This window comes from Gallinula chloropus, assembly GCF_964237585.1.
Source record: "Gallinula chloropus genome assembly, chromosome: 4".
NCBI classification, from domain to species: domain Eukaryota; kingdom Metazoa; phylum Chordata; class Aves; order Gruiformes; family Rallidae; genus Gallinula; species Gallinula chloropus.
In genome coordinates, this window is record NC_140088.1 from 67,588,251 (window position 1) to 67,609,088 (window position 20,838).

The 20,838-nt window shown below is 39.7% G+C and overlaps 1 protein-coding gene across 3 annotated transcripts in view; it reads left to right on the plus strand.

The window, feature by feature from the left end:
• The window catches only part of PDLIM5 (PDZ and LIM domain 5), a 116,770-nt gene that overhangs the window by 58,698 nt on the left and 37,234 nt on the right, over positions 1-20,838 (plus strand). The window contains exons 4-9 of one of the 3 annotated variants that reach the window (XM_084262655.1): positions 6,040-6,082; positions 7,732-7,847; positions 12,561-12,578; positions 12,882-13,054; positions 14,492-14,528; positions 15,151-16,184. In XM_084262655.1, coding sequence (XP_084118781.1) covers positions 6,040-6,082; positions 7,732-7,847; positions 12,561-12,578; positions 12,882-13,054; positions 14,492-14,528; positions 15,151-15,244 — 481 coding nt within the window. In that variant the 3' untranslated portion in view covers positions 15,245-16,184. Of the gene's footprint in view, positions 1-6,039; positions 6,083-7,422; positions 7,848-10,521; positions 10,539-12,560; positions 12,579-12,881; positions 13,055-14,491; positions 14,529-15,150; positions 16,185-20,838 lie in introns of those variants that run through there. The other 2 variants (XM_084262656.1, XM_084262654.1) reach the window with 2 other exon arrangements.

A 20,838-nucleotide genomic window follows, 5' to 3' on the forward strand; every position in this document is an offset into this window, starting at 1 on the left:
TGCTTCCTAACTTTTCTGGGACAACCCAGCAGTGATCTGCCGTGCAGATTTGTAAGTCACTGGGGATGCTTTACCTGTCTGGGCTCTGACCAGGAGAGTCATGGGCAGGTATGGGCAGACGTGCTCCCTAATCCAGGGATGGCCATGTGCATGGGCTCTCCAGGTTTCTAAGCCTACATGGCAGTAAGCAGTAAGGTAGCAAGCATTCGTGGGAGCAAGAAGTATGTTTTTTGAAGCCTCTAGTACGCAGAAGGTAAGTGAGATAAATTCCATGGTATTTCTTCCTTAGCTTTTTGTTTGGTTTTTGGTTTTGCTTTAACAGAATAAAATATTATCTGACTGCACTTTAACTCTCTTTACAAATGCATTCAGTAGGGTTGCCACAGACCACAGGAATGAGACTATGAGCAGTGGTTACCTTTGGGAGGTCTTGAAAACAACTAATCCTTTCTGGGTAGGAATACCAAAGCAGCGGGCAGCTTGTTTCTCTCCTAAAATGTCAGTACTGTTTGTTTTAACATGTAATGATGAAATCCCAAACCTTATTTAAATTTAAGGGAGGGAGAGAAACTATGTTTAATTTGGCCAACTATCAAATAGCCAGTAAAACAAGAATATAATTTTTCTTGCTTTTGCATGACGTAGTGCTTCATCATAATCTGGTATGCTGAGGGAGTGCATGGTGTGAGGATGTAAAGGTATTGTGTCGTGTATACCAATACTGATGTGCACGTTATATTAATTCTCCCCCTTTAAATTTACTGAAAATGTAGAATCTGCTGAGAGTGACTCATGAGGTAATATTCCTAGGCTAAATATAATGAAGTAAGGTGTTAAGGATTGTCTTGAGGTACTATTCTGTCAAGAAATGCATACCACTATTCTCAGCATACTCCATAAACATAGCTCATCAAAGGGTATAAAGCCCAGAAGTTGTTTCATCTCACTGAAGAGATCCTTTTCTGAGATTTCACAAGGGGAGACTCCACAGACCCTCTTTTCTGTTGTTTTTGTTAATGCTGAGACAACTGTCTTTCACACTGTTTGCATTTTAATCTTTAAATTATCATGAATTTACAGCCTGTATTGTGTAGGGCAAGAGGAGAAAGAATGTGGCTTTAATCAGTTTTCAGAATGAGGTGTTTGTGCCAAGATTCCTGGAGATGTGTGGTATCTGGAATGCCATTGTGTGTGCCACCGTCTTTCTCCTGTGTCACAGGTTTGACGGTGCCATTTGCTCTCTTCAGGAGGTGGTCACTGCCAAAGTCTGCATTGCTTGACTGTAATTAATATTCCTATATTTGTCATAATCTGGTATGTTCAACTAAATGAAAACAGACATATCAAACTAGAACAAAGAAAATGACCCCCTTTTTTTTTGGCCACAGATTCCAACTCTCATTGAGTAGTACTTCATGATAATTTTGCTGCCTCTCCTTTGCTGTGCACTGGGATGTGTGCAGGTTTGCAGTGTCAAGGCCACATGTGCTAGTGAGGGCAAGATTGCTGGAGCACTAATTTACCAACTGGTGTTGGCTAGGGCAGTGTGTATGTTTCTGCAGATATGTGGGGAAAGTATGTATTCTATATTAGTGTGTGGAAGTTTTAACAAGAAGTAAGCTTGGTTTTGCTTTTCCATTGTTGTGAGCCAGAACAAGGTTGGTAAGAAATGAATTATGTCTGTGATAAAGAGATTTAGGGGAAAAGAAATATATTTGGGTTGTTCTTTTTGCTGTGATTTGAATTACATCTGCATTTGTTTTCATTCAGATAAGCCCTAATGAAAGTCATGGCTTGTTATATATGTTAAACATTTCCTGCTTGTCATCTTTTTTCATGAGTTGGCTAATTTAGGAAAAGCAAAGGCATTTCACTTTCTGCTATGTCAACTTGTCTGCTCTGTAGAAATAAGGTGCAGAAAATGAGTAGAACTGCAGACTACAGTGGCAAAACCACTGAAAGATGAGGTTTTTGGAAGGAAGATCTGACCAGTGGCTTTTCTGGAGTGCAGCATGTGCTGCCAGAAACCATATTCTGATTGATCAGCTAGGAAAAAGGAGATAGTTTTGAAAGTGAGAGGCATGGGAAAAACTCCTTCCTTTCTTGCTTCCTCCTGTTAGAAAGGTTCAGTTCAGAACAACAAATGCAACTGTGTGGAAAATCTTCCAGCCTTGACTTTGTTTCAACAAGGAAAGCTTTGCAGTAGCTTCTTGCAGTATCTTGTGCTAGAGTTAGAGCAGCCCTTTAAGTTAGAGAGATGGGAAAATCCCAAATGCAATACCTAGCTTAATACTGGTGTTGCGTGCTCCCTGTGTTTGTGGCGGGCCTTGTAGATGCAGTCACCTTCTTGTGACTTTTCCTTCGAGTTCTGCATCTGCTTTTTAATTCAAGTGTATAATATAGTGCCTTTATCAAGGGACAGAAGGACTGAACGTGGCGGGACTTGAAAGGGAGGTGAGAGGAGAGGTAAATCTGAAGCAGCTTTTGGACCGTAGATTCAGTGAAGCTTTAAGGACTTATCGGCTGAGGGCTTGGGAGTCCGTTGTGTGGCTCTACGGACAGGACAGATGAGACTTCTCCAAAAAAAAATACCTGCTTTGTGTGGTATTTATTTCTGCAATGCTAATTACTGTGATTACAGTGTTTCCATTGATGTCTTTAAAGGTGAATTATAAATTGCATTTATACAAGAAGCATGAAATACTGTAGCTCTACCCTTTAGTAATGGATTTTCCCAAATACTAGTAAATATGGAAAGATTCTCTTATATTGCTGCTGTGTTGTTGTTTGGGGTTTTTTTTTCCTCTATTTGTGACATACTTGGAAAGGGAATGAATAAAAGCAGCATTTGAAGAATGACTAGTTTTTGCTGGGCATCTTGTTCAGAGCAAAGAGCAGACTAATGCATTTTCCTAATAAGGCTGTGCTGGAAGTTGGAATGCTTTGAATTACATTAAATGTAATAAAAGTATTCATCAGAGAAAAATGGCTTGTGGTATGTTTAGAAAGCAAATTTGATCATGTTTGGTCCAAACTAACTGTTTACACAGGCTAAATATAACGTGGGTTTTGTGGGTTTCTTCTGAATAAAAGGCTCGAATGGAGAAGCCTGTGTAAGACCTTCAAGCACTTTCGTTTTCAGTGTTAGGCTGTCAGTAAGTGATGCTGCTGCTTCTATTTCTGTTGTCTATAATAATTCCTAAAGAAGCTCAAAAGTGTAACCATTTGCCAAGGTCCTTTGTGTGCATTGTTTATAATAAGCATTTGTACTGAGCTTGCGTGTCTTCAGTTGGTTTGTGTTACTGAAAATATTGCATAAACTAATATACTGGACTGCTAGTTTTAAATCATTCACAAAATATCCTGTGTTTCTAGGACGTAGTAACAGGGAAAGTGTGTCGTCTTCTTTTGAAAGCCTTTATCACCAGTTATTCACACAGTCAATGTGACCAAACCAGCGTGAAATCTTAATGGGTTTAATGACGAGGTGGCAAGTGAAGGACTAACAGCTAAGGAAATGTACAAGATTCCACAGTTTAATTTTTTTTTGGCTATGCAACTTGATAGTATCTATCAAAATCCTGTGGGAAGTATTTTCTCAGATGTATTCTTTGGACATGTTTTGCTTTTCAGCTTGAAATGCGCATTACCTTTTGTGCTGTCTTGTCTAACCACCATGCATTCTTCACATTCAGATCTTGGTGGCTCAGTTTGCTGGGTGAGCATTTTCTTTATACAATACAGGATAAATCACAGATTTTTTGGCTGATTATGGTCTGAAGTCAACAAGGCCAAGTTAAATTGTTTGAAGTATGTCTGGAACACACAAATTTATGTCCTTGTTTCAAGTATGTTTGGGGGAAATAAAGTAATGTTATGTTGTCAGACTCCAGTAGTAAAAGAACATCAGGAACATTTCAGTTGTCCAGCCTTCCCCCTTTTTTCCTCTTTCTTCTTTCTGTGTAATATATTTGAAGATTAATTTTGTCAGATTGTGTCTTCAGAGCATCTGCAAATAGAGGTTTGAAATCATTTTTGCTTAATGCTACATCGATGAATGCAGAGCATTCTCATCCATTGCAAACACAAATTTGATTATTTTGTAAAAACAAAAAAAAAGTGTGCTCCTTTTATGACACTGAAACTTCAAGGTCCATCTTGAAGAGATGTTTTTTCCTCAAGCATGAAATACAGTAGTTGACTTGAATAATAAATGTCTTTTCACTTCTTGCTCTTCGATTAGCTTAATAGATGCACAAAATATTCCAAGTTTCTTTATTAGAAAATGTATACCTAGGATACAGAGTGAGATGCATGTTTCCTTTTACCCTGAGTCTCAAAAAAAAAAAAAAAAGCTTCCACATGTGTTGGCTTTTTTCCTTTCTTGTTGCTTTTGTTGCTGCTAATTGACAACTCTGCAATTAGAAGTGATTAATGATGCACCCCAGTGCTTTGGAGGGCCGGAGGTCAATCTTCTCATAGGCTGCGTGCTCTGTGGGAAAGGGCAGAACGGACCTGTTCCTCAGAGCGGACAAAACCCCCTCTCTGAGAATTACTGCTGATGTGGACACAATGTCTGTCAGCAGCCGTGCACAAATGGTGAAGGCGAAGTGCAGAAGATCATCTTCTCATGCCATGGGGTTTTTTTCTTTCTTTCTTTTTTTTTTTTTTCTTTTATTTCTTTTTCCCCCACAACATAGCATCTGGATCATACATATCTTTATAAGCCAGCTACTGAACTTGCAACAGGGTTGCTGTTGCAGGAATGAGATGAGTCCTGAGAGCCGAATGGCTTTGAGGGAAGAAGTAAACATCTTGAATATAATTAGTGTTTAGGGGGGAAAAAAGTTTAACAGGCCAAGTGTGACTAATTAAAATCTAGTTCTCCATGTTTTCCTGGTAGAAAAATAGAAAAGCTGTTTTATACTATGGAGGTGTTTTAATTAAATTGTAGCCTCAACTAAAGAAACCTTTTCCCTTCCCTGGCAAATTATCTTTTGGAAAATGAGAATCTGGCTGCAGTTCTTCAAAACTCTGTTTAGGAGATTTGTCGGAAATTGTCGTGTTGTGATTTCAGGCAGGATGTGATTGCTGGGTCCTGGATCATTAAGTTTGCCAGTTTTTCTGAGCAGCTACCAAATATGGCCAGAAATGTTTAGAAATGTGGCATGAAGCCACTTTTCTACTGAAACAGTAAGAAAAGACTCAAGTGTATCAGCAGCAATGTTTGCAGACAAAATGTCAGGGTTGTCAGATTTTTTTTTTTTGTTGTGTTTTCTTTCTGAGACTTTGTGTGTATAAATACGGACAAAAATATTTTTTAGGTGCAAATCTGAGAAAAACCCTGCTAACCAAGTGAGATGCCTTTACCTGTAACATGATGCCAGTCCCTTTAGGTATAACAAAATCTGTCAGTTCTTTATCTTCTTCACCCTTTCCATCGCAGTACTTCCTTTCTTTCCCATCACCCTGCAGTAGTTTCAATACCCCAGCTGTTTGGAAGAAATAGTCTTGACATCTACTGTGGAGTTCAAGTGACATTAGTCTTACCTTTGAAGACCAAAGACTGTGCAAAAAGTTTCTGTGTTACTTAATTTACTGAGTCCTTCAGAAGGATTTTTGTCACTTTTTCTAAAAGGCAATGTTCTGGTTTAAGCCTGAATAAAGGTTATGTGCTGTTTAAAGTGCAGTTTATCTGACCAGAGCTTCTGAGTTTCATGACATAAGTTTCTCATGAAAGGATGTAAAAAAATAAGCAATTTAGAGCTGAAGTCGTCTAGCTGGTAATACGGTATTATGAATTTATAAATCAAATAGTACGTGATAATAGATGTTAGTGTTCCTAATGTTTGTATCAAGATAATCTATTACAGTTTGGTTTTACCTTTTCATTGTAGGTTCATCATGAATGTTTCTCATTACCTTTGAGAAAATGAAATGAAATATTTATGTATCTGTGGGTGGATGTGGTGAGTTTGAAGAAGGAAATATTTAAAGATCTTGGTTTTTACAATTATGCTTATGTTTTTCTACTTCCAGAGTGGCTTCTATAACAAAACCTGATCTTGTTCATGTAACAAAGGTATGTTCCTCACCATAAAGAAATGTAGCATGTGGCACTGTTACCCATCTGTCAAACCCTGTTCTTGAGAAGCACTGTCATTCAATCTTTCCTTTCAATATAACATGCTTGATATCTATGTGTTACATTGAGAGTATTGCAGCATTGGATTCTGAGCGATTTCTCACCCTCCCCATCCCCTCAAACAATTGCAATACCTGGGGGTGGGGGGGAAATATAAATAAAAAATTGCTCAAGTTCTTTCTCTTATCCCTAAGAGAGAAACAATAGTAGGGGTTTTGGTAGTGGAGTGGGTTTGGGGTTTTTTTGTTTGTGGGTTGTTTTTTTTTAATGGGCACCAAAATCTTCCCTTGTGTTTAAAAGCTTATCTAAATATTAGAGTTTCAGAGGACAATTCCCCTCACTTTCCTTGAAACCCTGGGGAATTACTTGTTCTCAACTTTTTCTGAAATTTTTTTCTCAAGCAAGAGTTTTAACCCCCCACACACCCTGCTTTTTGCCAATGCTGTTGTGCATGCCTGAAAATGCTTACAAATAGTCTGTTCTTGAAAATCCTCTCCAGTGGATATAAATAATGTATATTGCTGTTCTGCTGACCATGATTTGAAAGGCTGTGGTTTGGGAACTACCATGTTTCAAACATAGCTTTCAGGAAAAAAAACCCACCCAAACACACCAAATGAACAAAGGCACCAAAAAATCCCCAAAACTCCACCTTTTTTTCTTTTTTTTTGAGTATTTTGATCTGGCAAGGGTATATGAAGATGCTGGGTCATCTTGATACAATATGGCTGGAAAAGCTCACTGAGTCCCAAAGCAGTGAGCTCTGATAAGTGTGCTCCAGGGCTCTGATTCCACACCTAAGGGTGGAGGGGTTGATATATATGGGTGTGGGGTGTATGTGTGTACACACACATGCCATTTATGTATGTGGGACGTGCATATCTCAAATTGGGTTTGAGAGGTGGGATGTGTGTTTCAATAAAACCCCAGTGATTTTTCTATGAGTTGCCCAATGGGTTTTGTGATCGAGTGGTGGTTCAGTTTGTCTTGAATTTGATTTTGGGGGTGTCTGTTTTGGATGCCATGAGAGGACTGAGCATTGTGGCATTTCACGTTGATTGTGCATGCTTTGATCATTGCCTTTCCTAAAATGCATGGCTTGGTTTTTCTCCATACATTTCACGGCTGTGGTCTTTGGTTAGAGGTGGCTTCTGTGCTTCTTTGTTTCACGCTAGGCAGGTTATCTCCTCAGAGAGCAGTGAAAATACCTGCTGAGGAACATGCATGTGTTTGGCGTGGTTTTGTGTGTTCCTTTTTTTGTTTTCCATCTCACATAGGGAGAACCTACAGAAGTAGTTAAGCCTGTGCCCATTGCCTCTGCTGCCGCACCCAAAGTCACTGCCACGACAAGCGTGGCGTACAATAAGACACCGAGGCCATTTGGAGCTGTCACATCCTCCAAAGTCACCTCCATCCCATCACCATCCTCAGCATTCACCCCAGCCCAGGCGGCAGGTCCGTCCCCGACGGCTGCTGCCCCGGCCCCATTTGCTGCACCAGGACTGCATGTTAACGCCAAGCCTAACGCTGAGCAGCGGTCGCCTGTGCCGAGCGCTGCTAAACCTGCAGTTAATGTTCCACGGCAGCCCGCCGCGCACAATGCCGCCCCGAGCGTCTCTGCCGGCAATGGCACCCAGGATGTGGCGGAGGGGCCGCAACGAGGATTCAGAGAAAACCAGGGGGAAAGTAAACAGCAAAATGGGTAGGTGGGATTTTGGTTTTGCTGTGAGGGTCTTTCCTCGCAGGAAAAAAGCTGGGCTTGTTTAAGGGCTAAGTAAAACACAGCTTGTTTAATCAATCCTCATCTTAAAAGGGATGCCTCAAAGGGCCAAGACCAGGCTTTTGGTGATGATTTTTGAGGAGTGGCACTTTATCAGTTGATACAGTGTTACAGCTAAATTAGGACCATAAAATGCTTTACATCCTGGTTGTATCGCTATGTGTTCAGCGCCTTACAACAAGCCCGGTATTAATTTTGATGTCTTTGTCTTACTGTGTATTTTTACTTCTGATATGGTGACTGAAAGCAGCAGGCACTCAAAAATGCAGACCAGTCTGTCAAGAAGGGTCAGCGGGTGTTCCAGTGGCCGGGAATGCGATTCTCGGAGACACCAACCATGGTCACAACAAAACCAAAGAAGAAATGCCCCAGAAGGGAGGCAAAGGCACAGATGTCGCTTTGCTTCTCTGCATGATGCATAGGGAACTTTAAGATGCATGCAAGGAAGCTGGCAGGGTTGATGCAGCGTTGTAATGTAAATACCTCAACTTTAAATGTTACTTCTACCCAAAAAAGGCAACTGAAAATTAAAATTTGAGTCCTTTTCATATTAAAATAATCGTTTATGTTCAAGTGCATACTGGAGACCTAACATTTAAATGATTGTAAGGCTGCATAAAAGACTTGCGCTACATCTGGTGTAGCATCTAGAGTAGTAAACAATGGATTAGTAAATTAAACTGAGCAATGCTGGACACTTGGACCTGTACCACTGCCCTGTCAGTGGCGTGCTTTTGGCTGGAGCCACCTCAGACTCTTCCAGAAATTCCTGGGCAGGGCTGGGGAGCTGCAGTGCCCAAGGGACTGGTTCCCAGTGGTTGCTGTGCCACCAGGAAAGGAGGAGGCTGGGTGTGGAGTGTTCCTATGCCAGTTGGCCTCCCTGCCCAGCAGTCCAACAGATTGAATTAAGTAATCAAAAGGGCAGGAGGGGAACTCTAGGCTTCTCTTGGATCTTAAGAATGTAAAACCTGCACTGAAAATGTAAAAGCTGTGGTTACTATTTCCCATCCCTCAAAAGAGAGGTATAGAAATCATGCCCCTCTCCTCTGATGTTCTCTCAGTGTATAAAGTGTATGACAAACACTTCACAGAATGGTAAACATCCATGTCAACTGAAGTACAGAATAAATTGCAGTTTCAGCTGAGCTTCTCATGGGGAGGGGGAACCAAAATTCTTTAGGTACCTATTCGCTTTATATTGCAGCACAAATATTTTCCATATGTGGACTCATATAATACAGTCTGTATGCATTTTATATCACACCGTTGTCACGGTAACTTCCAGCCTTTTCCCCGACAGCTGATGGCAGGAGTCCACACTACATAGGAGTGGGATGAAATTAGGAGATCCCAAGGACTTGCTCAGTGCTGGTAGACTTGTTGAATACACTGCAGCTGACTCTCTTTCCAGAAACGCTGTTTTAGCCAATGCCTTGCAAGGCGTAATCAAAAGCAGCAATTAGTACTGAAAAATATGAACAATAGCAACATAATGAAGTCCGCTGGAAGGAAGCACTGCAGGCAAAGAGTAAGCACTTGACAATCAAGATACGATGATTGGGCTAGCCTGGGTACAGCCCTGTTAAGTGGGGCTGTTGCAGCTAGGGGCTGTTGCAGCTAGGGGCTGTTGCAGCTAGGGGCTGTTGCAGCTAGGGGCTGTTGCAGCTAGGGGCTGTTGCAGCTAGGGGCTGTGTAATACTGACTGAAGAATATCACAGCTGGTGGGTGAAGAAATCCCTGTCTCGTGCCCAGCCTTGCAGATCTAGCTTGGGGAAGCTTGAAAGTGTGCAAAGCTGTAAAAGGATATTTTACCATCTTTCTTACAGTAGTGTGCTTGGGCTGTCAGACTGTCTTGCAAGTCCTAGGGTAGAAAACAAAACCAAATGAACCAGCCCCCCTAAAGGGATGATAATGGTCTGCCACTACACTACTTTCTTAGTTTTACTTAGTAATCTAATTACATTTCTATAGTGATGCTTAACTACCTCCCCATTTAAAATTGGTGACATTTCTGAAATATCAGAAGCACTGAAGTTTGACATAATGGATTAGTCTGAAAGAAATTCTATTTTGCTTCTGCATTTTCTATTACTTCTTTTTTTCAAAAACACATGAAAAAGGCTGCTTGTATCTTGTTCATAGATAGCACCGCTGAGCAAATGCCGTTCTTCAGGCAAGCCCCTTGTTTTATTCAGAATTTCCTCCCTTCCTCCTGGCTCCCCGCAAACCATATTCAGAATATAAACTATTTGCCTTCACAGTAGAATGGGGAAGGAAGTTTTGTTTCCCTTGTTTAGTCTTGGCTTAGAAAGCAAGCAATTTGCCTGCACTAGGCTGCGTGCAATTAAGCATTTATCAAGACCTTCTTGCCAACTCTTGCATGAAAATGTGCCTGCTGCTTAAAACAGGTAAGATGTTCACTTCAGTCAATTTAAGCTCAGCTGAGCTAAATCTTTTCCCTTGTAGGTTCTCTTAATGATTGTAAGTTTGACTTACGTGATATATGGATTTACCAGAGCTTGGATTTGGAAACTCCTGTAATATTTCAAAAAGCAAAGAATGTATTAACACATCAAATACTTTTTTTCCCTTGCAGATAACAACAGTGACAAAGTTAGTATCGACAGCACTGGAGTTGAATTATGGTCGTTTTTCCTGTTGGAATAACCAGCATGTATTTTTGTTTTGCAAAATTATAGCTCTTACAGAGTTCTGTATTGAAATTTTGCAAAACAGCTTCAGCTTTTCCTAGTAACTTCTTAGTGCAGTAATTGGTTTTGTCTGCATTGGACATGATGTGATTTTGCTTCTCACTGTGTTAAATTATACAGCGTGCTTTTATTCCACAAAACATTTGTGTGGTGTTTGTGTGTATTTTTGAGAAATATTTGGCTAATTGGTGTCAATAATACAGCTAGTGAATGGTGAAATACAGTATAAAAGCAAAAAAATATTTGAAGACTGAGGACTGAAGGGCCAGATACTGAATTCACAAAACAGAAGAGTTATATCATATGCTGTGATGAGTATATGTTAAGTATGCTAAATATGACTGAGGTTTATTGTCTTGTCTTTTCTCCCCTTGCCTCAAGGCTGTTACGGGTCTGTCTTGTTGGATTTTTCCTTTGTCTCTGGCACCACCTTGTTGCCTCAACGAGTCATTACCAGTAGACTCTTAAGCCTTAAAAAAAGGGACCAGTAGGATCCATAAGAGAAGTCAGTAGGATATTTTGTTTATAACACCACTTTCAAAAAAATGTGAAAGACTACTCACTTGACAGTGGTAGTTCCTAGAATGCGGTCAACTGCATTTAAATAATTGCATTTCCACATAGTTCTGTACTTTTAATTACTGCTTTAATTTTCACTTTTTTTCACTATTAACTGTTTTGATCCTTTACTTATTTTTTTCTCTGTACCTCTCATATTCCATCCTGGTAAATACCATTGGTTTTATTTCTATATCCTTCCCCTTCTTAGTAATTTTGCTAGGTACTTGTATTTTACTAATACCGTGTGTTAGTAAATGCAATCTTTTGCTATAATTTTGTGTGATGCCTCTCACTTTTTTAATTTAAGTAATAAGTGTTCTTTTAAGCTTAAGTATTTACTAATGCATTCCACTGAACAGGCCTAATTCTTACTCGTTGACAATTAATATTTTATAGCATTCTCATTCTTGTTTTCCAGCTTTCTTTACGAGAAATACTTTGCACATAAAAAATACAGTGGGGATGTAGCAACAAAAATGGCAGTGAATTTTAAAGGGATTTAAAAAGAATAAATTTGGTAGAATGGTTATGTCTTGGGACTTGTCAACTGTTTTGCACAGTTGATTTCCTGTAAATTATGTAAAAATAAATGTATGTTTACAGGGTTCTAAAGATTGATGCTTTGGGATAACAAACGTAGCCTTCAGTGGTAACATCAAGTGGTAACAAGGAATTGTAGAATGTGTTGGGTTGGAAGGGACCTTTAAAGGTCATCTAGTCCTACCCCCTTGCAGTAAGCAGGGATACCTGCATGTACATGACAAAGCTTGTCAGTTTTTTCTAAACTGATGAGTGCCATTGTGTTGTTTATATCAGTTACTGAAAGCAAAGGTTTAAAACTTTATGTTCTTGCCAGTCTGTTAGCACAGGGGTTGGTAACAGCAGATAGGCTATTGTGTGGAAATTTTCCCCACTTCGTTGACTTTCAGAGAGGATGTCACATTACTCTCCAAGACATCACTACCTACACTTTCAGGTGGCCTGGTTCTGACCCAGGCTTTGGCAGATGAAAAAGACAGGGTACTGAGTGGCCCATGAGCAGAGCTAGTGCTTTCCCTCTTGTGAACAAAGGAGGAAACTTGTCAGGGGCACCTGATCTGACCTAAGTAGATGACCCTGCTCTTATTCTTGTAAGGAAATTACTGCTTTAAGTATGGGTGTTCTGTGCTACCATTTTGGTAGTAGAATAAGAATATCACTATTAAACGGGATTTGGTGATCTTTTCCACAAAACTTAATTCAATAGAATAATTAGCTGCCCTTCTGTTTCAACTTTCTGACTTTATTTCTTGTTTTCTTTATCTCTTTTTCCTGTTTATGCTGGGAAACCGTTCTCTTGCTGTCTTACTCTGTCATCTCCAAGGAAAAACCCACCCAAACGGTAAAGGTTTAAACATGTAAATGTCTCTAATACTGTCCCTTACTGTTCCAAATGTTCCGGCAGTGAAACAAGAAAAAATATTTCAGTCGAGTTAGAGTAATTATAAAGCTGGCTTTGGTTCAGAGGATGGAATCTGTATTCAGGTGTGCCTGTAGAGCTCACTGCTGCACGTCTGCATCCAAACACAGAAACTGCCTTTAAACACAGTGAAAAGTCACAGTTCTGCCCATGTCTCTTTAGCTACCCCAACCCAGGTGGTCTCTGAAGCCTTTTGCTCACAACTTTCTCCTCCTCTTCACACAGCCCCCCACGGAAGCACATTGTGGATACCTATACGGAGTTTTACCACACACCCACTCACAGTGATGCCAGCAAGAAGCGACTGATCGAAGACACTGAAGACTGGCATCCCCGGACAGGCACCACCCAGTCCCGCTCTTTCCGCATCCTTGCCCAAATCACCGGCACCGATCATAGTGAGTAGCTTGATATAAATAAAATTCAAGTAGTGGCTGTGGACAGATTGGTGTTTTCAAAAAAATTTTTGTTGAAGTCCTGCGGTTGCTAAATAGCTGAGGACGTGCACATTACTGGATGTTATTCTGGATTCAGTTGAATAGTAATGTATTCTAAAAAGTTCCATTTCTATTCCCAAAGATGTTGACAAATACCTATTTGGTTTTTTCTTTCCCCTCCTGTGTCACCAGAATGGTGACATTCCTGTTCGAATTTAATGCTTCAGAAAGATTAACTGGTTTTAGGCATATAGCAAATCATTGCAGATCACTTACCTTTGTATGGCTGTCAATGACTTACCCAATTGGAAGCATATATCCATAGCTCCTTAGTTCATTCCCAGGGCATGCTTCTATTCTCTGGTGGTGTGATTTCATGTTCTGTGGACTGGAACAGGTGATGCAGAGGGCATTTCCAGACATACAATTCATGGCTAAACTTCAATTTCACATTATTATGCTGTCAGTTATAGTACTTTGGCTGAGATCTGTAATGTTGATGTCAGAAGTGCCAACTAGAGCTCTTTTGAGCTCAGCCATGTTTGGACTGAAGCAGCTAATGTAGAGGGGACGATTTGATGATTCTGCTTTTCACAGCTAGTGCTGCAGTAAAGGCAGCAATGAGGAAATTGGACCCCTCCCCAGGGACAGATTTGATTAAATCAAGTATTGATTCTCTGGCAGAATTAGTCGAGAAGCCAATGGTGACATCTCCCCAAATAAGGATTATTTTCCATGTATGATAAATATTCCAAATTTAGACAGATACCTGATTGTTTTGTGGTCCCGCGTTGTGCTAGTCCATTAATGGATCACTGACCGTCTTTGGATTTTCTTCATTAATCCTTGTAAGAGCAGAATATGTGATTTGAACATCAAATAATATTCCATCCAGTACTGATTAATTAATCATGTTGACAAATACTACAAGCAAGTGACTGTAACTGGATTTACCAGACGTAGCCAGGCCTGGGAATTTACATAATCCTGTGTGCAGTCCTCTAGCACCTTGATGGGTCACAGTCTGGCTGTAGACAGATGCTTGGATTATCACCTGATATAAACCCAATCCAAAGAAATGCCTCCCCACTTCCATTCATCTTTACCTTCTCAACTTGCCTTTCATGATGCCAACATGTAGCATGGGCCAGAGGAAAGGGCAGAGACTTGCAGAGCCTCCTTTTGGCAATCCTGCTGGCAAAGGGGATCTTGAAGTTTATAGAGAAACCTAATTTCTCTATGTCCCTCACTGGGGTGTATTTAGAATCGAGGTGTCCTGACGAGCCTTGCTGTAGTTTCCTGCTGTGGCGAATGCATTGGCACAGGGGAGAATCTCACTGTGTAGCGCACGGTGCCTTCACTGCCTTTGGAAGATAAAAATCTTCTGTTTTCTTACAGTGAAAGAACCAGAACATGAAGCTGCAAAGAAGACTAAGTGAGTTGATCTTTCACATTTCTGTTACTTTTTGCATGCCTTAACTGATAGTGTTTGGTGCATTTGTGTGTCATCTGGGTATTTTTAAAATGTTGCTGCTTTCTTTTGCCTTCTACTCCAGCATGTCAAAATCAAGATGTCTTTCTGCATAGAAACATAAATCTGTTGGTGCAGTCTGGTATTAATATTTGTGCAAGAGTCTGAGGTTTTCCGTAAACTTGGATTGGTTTGGTTTTCTGTGCAAGGTCAGCTTGGTGATGTGTTTTTCTTCTTCCTAAATCTAACCAGGCATTTTTGATTTGTGGGCATGGATCGGGTGGCAAGGCATAGCTGGGAAGCACTACCGTTCGGGAATGCGAACAAGGGTCAGCTGTCTCCTTGCTTTGGGATAAGCACAGTTCAAAACGGAGACCAACCAGTTGCTGAATTGAATGGTTCTTCCAATCAGAGGGAGTTTTTCTACTGACCTTGCCTAACACAGGGCCCATGTTTTTGACAGGGAGGAAGGCAATGTGCAGATAGGAGTAGTGAGTGCATGGAGATTGCATGCTCGCTTGTGAAACTGCTTAAGACAAACTTTCTTTCTCTTCCTTATTTTTTCTTCTATCGCTTCTTTCCACAGGGAAAAGGTCCCCATCCACGTCTTTAGCCCCAAATATACAAAATTACGTGACTGGCACCATGAAGTCTCAGCACGTGTTCTTAATGTCCAGTGATTTTTACCCAAGTTGCAAAAGCAAAACACAAACACTTTTTCTTCCTTTCTTCTTTTCCATCTGCTTTGCAAAAAAAAAAACCCAAACAAAAAACAAACAACAAATGAAAAAACATATTTCACTAGCCTTGCTGCGAGAGAAATTCTAGCCTTTTCTATACTTTTCTAACACTTTCCTACTGATGTGTAAAAAATGAGATGAAAATGTTTTTGTGCTCATCACTAGTTGACACAACATACATATTTAAAACAGAACAACTTGGGTGGCTGCATCTCCTGATGCGGGGGAGGAGATGGCTGTTGCAGTTCTTTTTTTGCCTTAAAGGAGTCTTTTGCATTGCTGAGTTTGAGTTACCGTAGGTTTTTAGAAAGCAGAAAATTATGAACAAAAGAGTAAGAAACTTTTATTACTTCGATTTTTGGGGCTAAGGGAAGAAGACGAAGAGGGACTGTATGCACTTATTTCAAACTCTTGTACTTACCAGAATAGTTATCTTGGATTTCACTAGATTTTTTTTCAGTAGGTCGATTTTAGAGTGGTTGTAAATGTTTTACAAAGTAGAGCAAGACGACAGACTACTTTTAAGCAATTAAAAATAAATTTTAAAAAATTTCTGATGTTGCAAATCGAAGTGCAAGCTCGCTATAAGGATTCTGCTGCTTAAGCTAATAAAATGTTCATATTGTGGGAAACAGGAAAAAATTGAGCAGAACATTTCTGTGTACCTGTAAGAGCTCTTACACACATCCTCTAACAAGAACAAGATAAGATAGTAGTATTTATTTATTTCAGAGTGAAGCTCATAAGCTTTCTTGTGTTTATAAAAGCTTCATGACCCTTCGGTTCTCCTGTAAAATAATGTATTATAGTAGCTACACATTCATTAATTTATGCTTTCTGAAGCTTGAAGAGTATTTTAATAAAAGTTGCTTTTATCTTAGCTCTGTCTGTTTTTCTTCTGAGTCTCTCTGACTCCTTGAATAGTCTTCTCACGCACACAGCTGAAATTGCTTTGCACCTTCACAGGTTATCGTAAGAGAAACTTACACCTCTGCTGTGTAGCAGAAACAATCTCTATCGTACAAAACTATCACTGTAGTGGAGTTCCTGATTATGTTAATGTGTGTTTGTTATGTCAATTTTGACCACAAGACTTGTGGAAATCAATAAAATGATTGACCCTTTGGGGGGAGCTAAAGGAGTAAGAAGTCTACTAAATAAAATTCAGCCAGCTTTTTTAACATACATTGCGTCACAGAAGTCTCAAACATCAGAGGTGAACTGTAAAGCATATATAAAAGCCCAAACTTTAATAACTTCTTAATATGCACCATTGCAATGGGCTTGTACATGCTTCTCAGGTGGAACTGGTCCTGTGGGTAGATCGATGTCCACTGCAAACACTTCTGTAGGCTCAGGGGGGTTGGCTTTTTTATTGCACAACTTGGGAAGCTGAAAGGAATGGAGACCTTTGGAAGCATTGTGAGCTTGTGTTTCCTTTTCAGATGGTTTATGTGTCTATATAGTACAGCAGTAGCTTACAGTATTTGTCATTTTATCTTTAGGAAAAGCCAAACAGAAAATGGAGACCTCAGGTAATAGCCAAATTATCTAATACTAACAGTCCCCAACATGGATGCCTAACAATGCACAGCACAAAGTACAATCAGATTTGCACCAGTGTAATGCTGGACTGAGGCCTGCCATGTCTTGCACACCTTTTGAGTGAACTCCTTGGGGACAGTAGGGGGAAATTATTCACTTTAACAAATTCACTAAACACTGTGTTGATAAGTGCCAATTAGTTTGACTTTCCTTCTCCCATCCTGCAACTCAGTAGTGAGTATTGTGTTACTAAACCCAAGCGTGTTCTTGAGTGCACATACACTACAATACAGTAATTTGATAGAGTACTGCCTGTTAAAGTAGGAATGTGAAGTACTGCATTAAAATTGGTTTGCTGGGTTTAAAGATTATTTTTTTAATGAATGGAAAAGGAAGGTGGGAGTGTCAAAGGATATCAATGCCATGAAAACTATGCAAGGTTATCACTTAGGCCCGCTCTTTAAGTTTTCTTCATGAGGGCAGAATGGTTTCACCTTCAAGTATTTTTAGGTGTTGCTAATGTCTCCAGGAAATGAGAATATCTTCATTTTGGTATTTAACTTACCATTATGTTTATCTATCTTACCAGCTCTTATCACTTTGAAGAGTGCATTGTTTAGTGAGTAATGGAAGAAAAAGCCTCTCCAAGTAATTCAATGTATAAAGCCTCTGTTTTTATTAAAATTAAGCATGCGTAGTCATGGAGCCTATCTATTAAGGATATGACAATACTTCAAGAAAGGCTGCCATAATTATATCCTATACATTCATAATCATAAATCACTAGTCTAAAAAATTATTTATGATGGTGTGAAATTAAGTTAATTGCTTTAAAGATGCCGTCTCTCCACCCAGTTCTCCCCATTGCACAGTACTTGTTCATGTTAAATTTTGGACTTCGTTACTGTTTCCAAAACATTTTGACATGGATAACATGCTGTAGCTCAATCTGATTGTTGCCAGCATACAGTTGATTTTTTGGGGGGGAAAAAAATTCTGAATGTAAGCTTATTATATCAAAAACCATTTAAGAGATCACCTAGAAGGATGAGTATGACAAAAAATGGGATAGAAAGTTCTCTTCCATCGGCAGTCTACAGATAAAGATCCTTATTTAATAATATTCAACTTTTCAGGCATTGTCCAAGCTGGCAGGACAGGATATAGAAAGCCCTCGCTCAAATGTTTTAAACTGCAACTCTTAAACTGGTTAGTTAAAGCTTAGAAATGCAAAGTCTAGCCTTCACGTGAAGTTTATTTCTGTGTTTTAGTAATTGATTGGTTCTAATTTTGCAGCACACTATTTCCAAGTATGTTGTAGGTGTTTACTTTTAACCATCTCCTTTTGACCAGCCAGGTACAGATTTGGTTATGGTCTTAAACTGTAGTGTCCTGAGTGAAGATGTGTCTGGATTTTTCAGATTTGCAGTTTAGATAAGCGATAGCTACTGGAAAACATTTGTCCCACTTTTGGTCAGTCTTGAAACAACCTGTCATAAATCATGTATTTATTCCCCCCTCAGTAAAGCATACCTGCAGATCTGACCAATGAGTAGGAGCCCAGGATATGTTTATTAAACTGAATACTGACTCACTAGCTACTCAGTCTTTGAAGATGCCACTTGTACCAGAATTTCCATCCACACTTTTACCACCTATGATGCCTGTCTGCTGGCCTTTTCTAAGTCTGTTCAATAATTTTCAGCTCTTAAGGCTCCCAACTTTATTAAGACAGTTAATTCTGCATGCTAATATATTATTTTTAAAAAAAAAAAAGTATCAATGCCTACTCCCCTGGCTAATTTAGTCTGCTTATAACTTTTGGTTGTGATTGCTCTTTAGTTTGTAGTTCACTTTTATTTTTGTTTACTACAGTGAGATGTCTGATGGGTACTTTTCTTCAAGTACAGGGCTTCAATACAACGTTTTCTAGATTTTTTTTTTTCCCCCATCACAATTGGAAAAAAGAAAGGATATGAAAAAATACTGAGAAATATATAGTCTAACCTTCACAAAACTAACACCCTAAAAGCAAAACTTGTATCAAACTTTGGGAGTGAATCCCAGTAGCACTTATGTCCCTTTTCCAGTATTTCCTAAAAGTTTTCCATTACATAATGTAGTACTAAATGTGTTCCATCGTTGCAAATGTGAAGTACCACTTGGCTTTCTGAGTTTATAAGCAGCAGAACACTTCTCAAACTTCACTGAAAGCGTGACACTTCCTAAGTGTATTGTGTCTCCTTTTCTCCTCCTGTTTGTATTTTTCTGTAAACACACTTTTCTTTTTCCAACTCGCTAACACTTTCATGTACAATGCCTCCTGTTTGGTATACTCTTTCAATGTGGATTAAAAATATCTTTCTCTGTGTGTCTCCATATGATTTTATTACTGTGAATGGAGTGAAAACGGTGCTAGACAAGAACCTGCAGCCGCTCTTTTACCAATAGCAGAGTCCTCCCCTGGCAGCATCCCCTCTCCCAGACTTTCTGAACACATTGATGCAGCAGCTCCTGGGAGGTAACTTATACGGAGGGGGGTTCAATTCAATTAACGATCTATCTATATATTGTTATAGCCTGTAATTTGTCTGTCTGGGGGAAGAGAGGGTTATCTGTTATTCACTTAAAACAGACTTTATTAATCTGCCAGAAATGAGGGGATTCCTGGAAATGGTAAGAGGGGGAAGGAGAAGAGAAATGAAAGAAAGCTGAGCAGATTTGTGAACAGTCTTATGGATACCAGTTAAAATAAGACACAATATTGAGTGTGTGTTACTGGTGCATTGTCAGTGGGCTTCCACCCTGTCACCTGGATGGAGTAACTTTTCAGTGGTCTCAGCTCAAATGTGAATTCAGATTTCTTCAACACAAAAAAAGTTTTTTAAGAAGTGAGTTATTTTGTTTATAACATTGTGCTGTGTTGTGATTCAATCAAAGAAAGCTAGATAATTATCTGGCAAGTTTCCTGTCATTGGCCTTGGATAGCTTCACTGGTACTTATCTTAGCATACTGGTGATGCTTTAGAGGTCATCTATGGGTAGCAGACAGCAGCAGTAATTTTGGATGTAAGGCAGTGACAGTAACTTGGAGGGTTATGATGCTGTTGTTGAAGGTCAATAACATTTTCTGATGCAGATGCTTCACAGTGAGTTTGAATTCCAGGCAGTTAGAGTTCATTGCACTAACATGAGGTTCCAACATAAAACTGCTCCTTTAAGAATGAGAATTGAATGAACAGGGTCTGTTCCTGCCAGAGTCCTAGGCATAGTCTCCTCCTTGTGAAAAGGAAGACAGGAATATGTTACCGCCCATACATGTGTGCTTTCTGCAACTTGAAATCTAATACTAAGACTTAGGTTTGACAGTTTCCCCTTTAAAACAACAGTCTCAACCAGCTGAAAGAGACAAAACCTCACAATGAAATGTCTGGAGTGGTTTCTTGCAGTGTCTTTTGAAGGCTTTTTTGATGCCTGGGAGAAGAGAGTACATAAGCTAATGTGAGATTAGTCAAGAAAGGATGGTGGTGATGTGAGAGGCTGCTTGGTCAACAGGCCAGTGCCTTTGTGGCAGCCTTTGGTTTGAGCCAATGCAGAAAAGATTTGGTTGCAATGGTTTCAGCAGCACATTCTCTTAAATCCAAGGAAGCAGATGGGGTGAGTAGTTCCGAGTGGCCAAAGATGACAAATTCATGCAAAAGCTAAATGGTGGTTTGGGTTTTTTTGGGGGGGTGTTGTGATTGATTGTGGTTTTTTGGTTGTTTCAGGTTTTTTTTTTTAAATTAAGTAGAAAACCTGGGGTGAAAAAGGCAGGGGAAAAGGTACTACGTTAATAATTGATTTTCATGTCTACCACTGAAATTTTAGTACAATTGCACCTACTGAGCTGCAGATGCCTTGCAGACACTGCTACAGCTGCTGCATTCTGAGTACCAAGGAGTTGTTTCTAAATCCTAGCTCTGTATCTGTGCCCAGGGAGAGAAAATTTA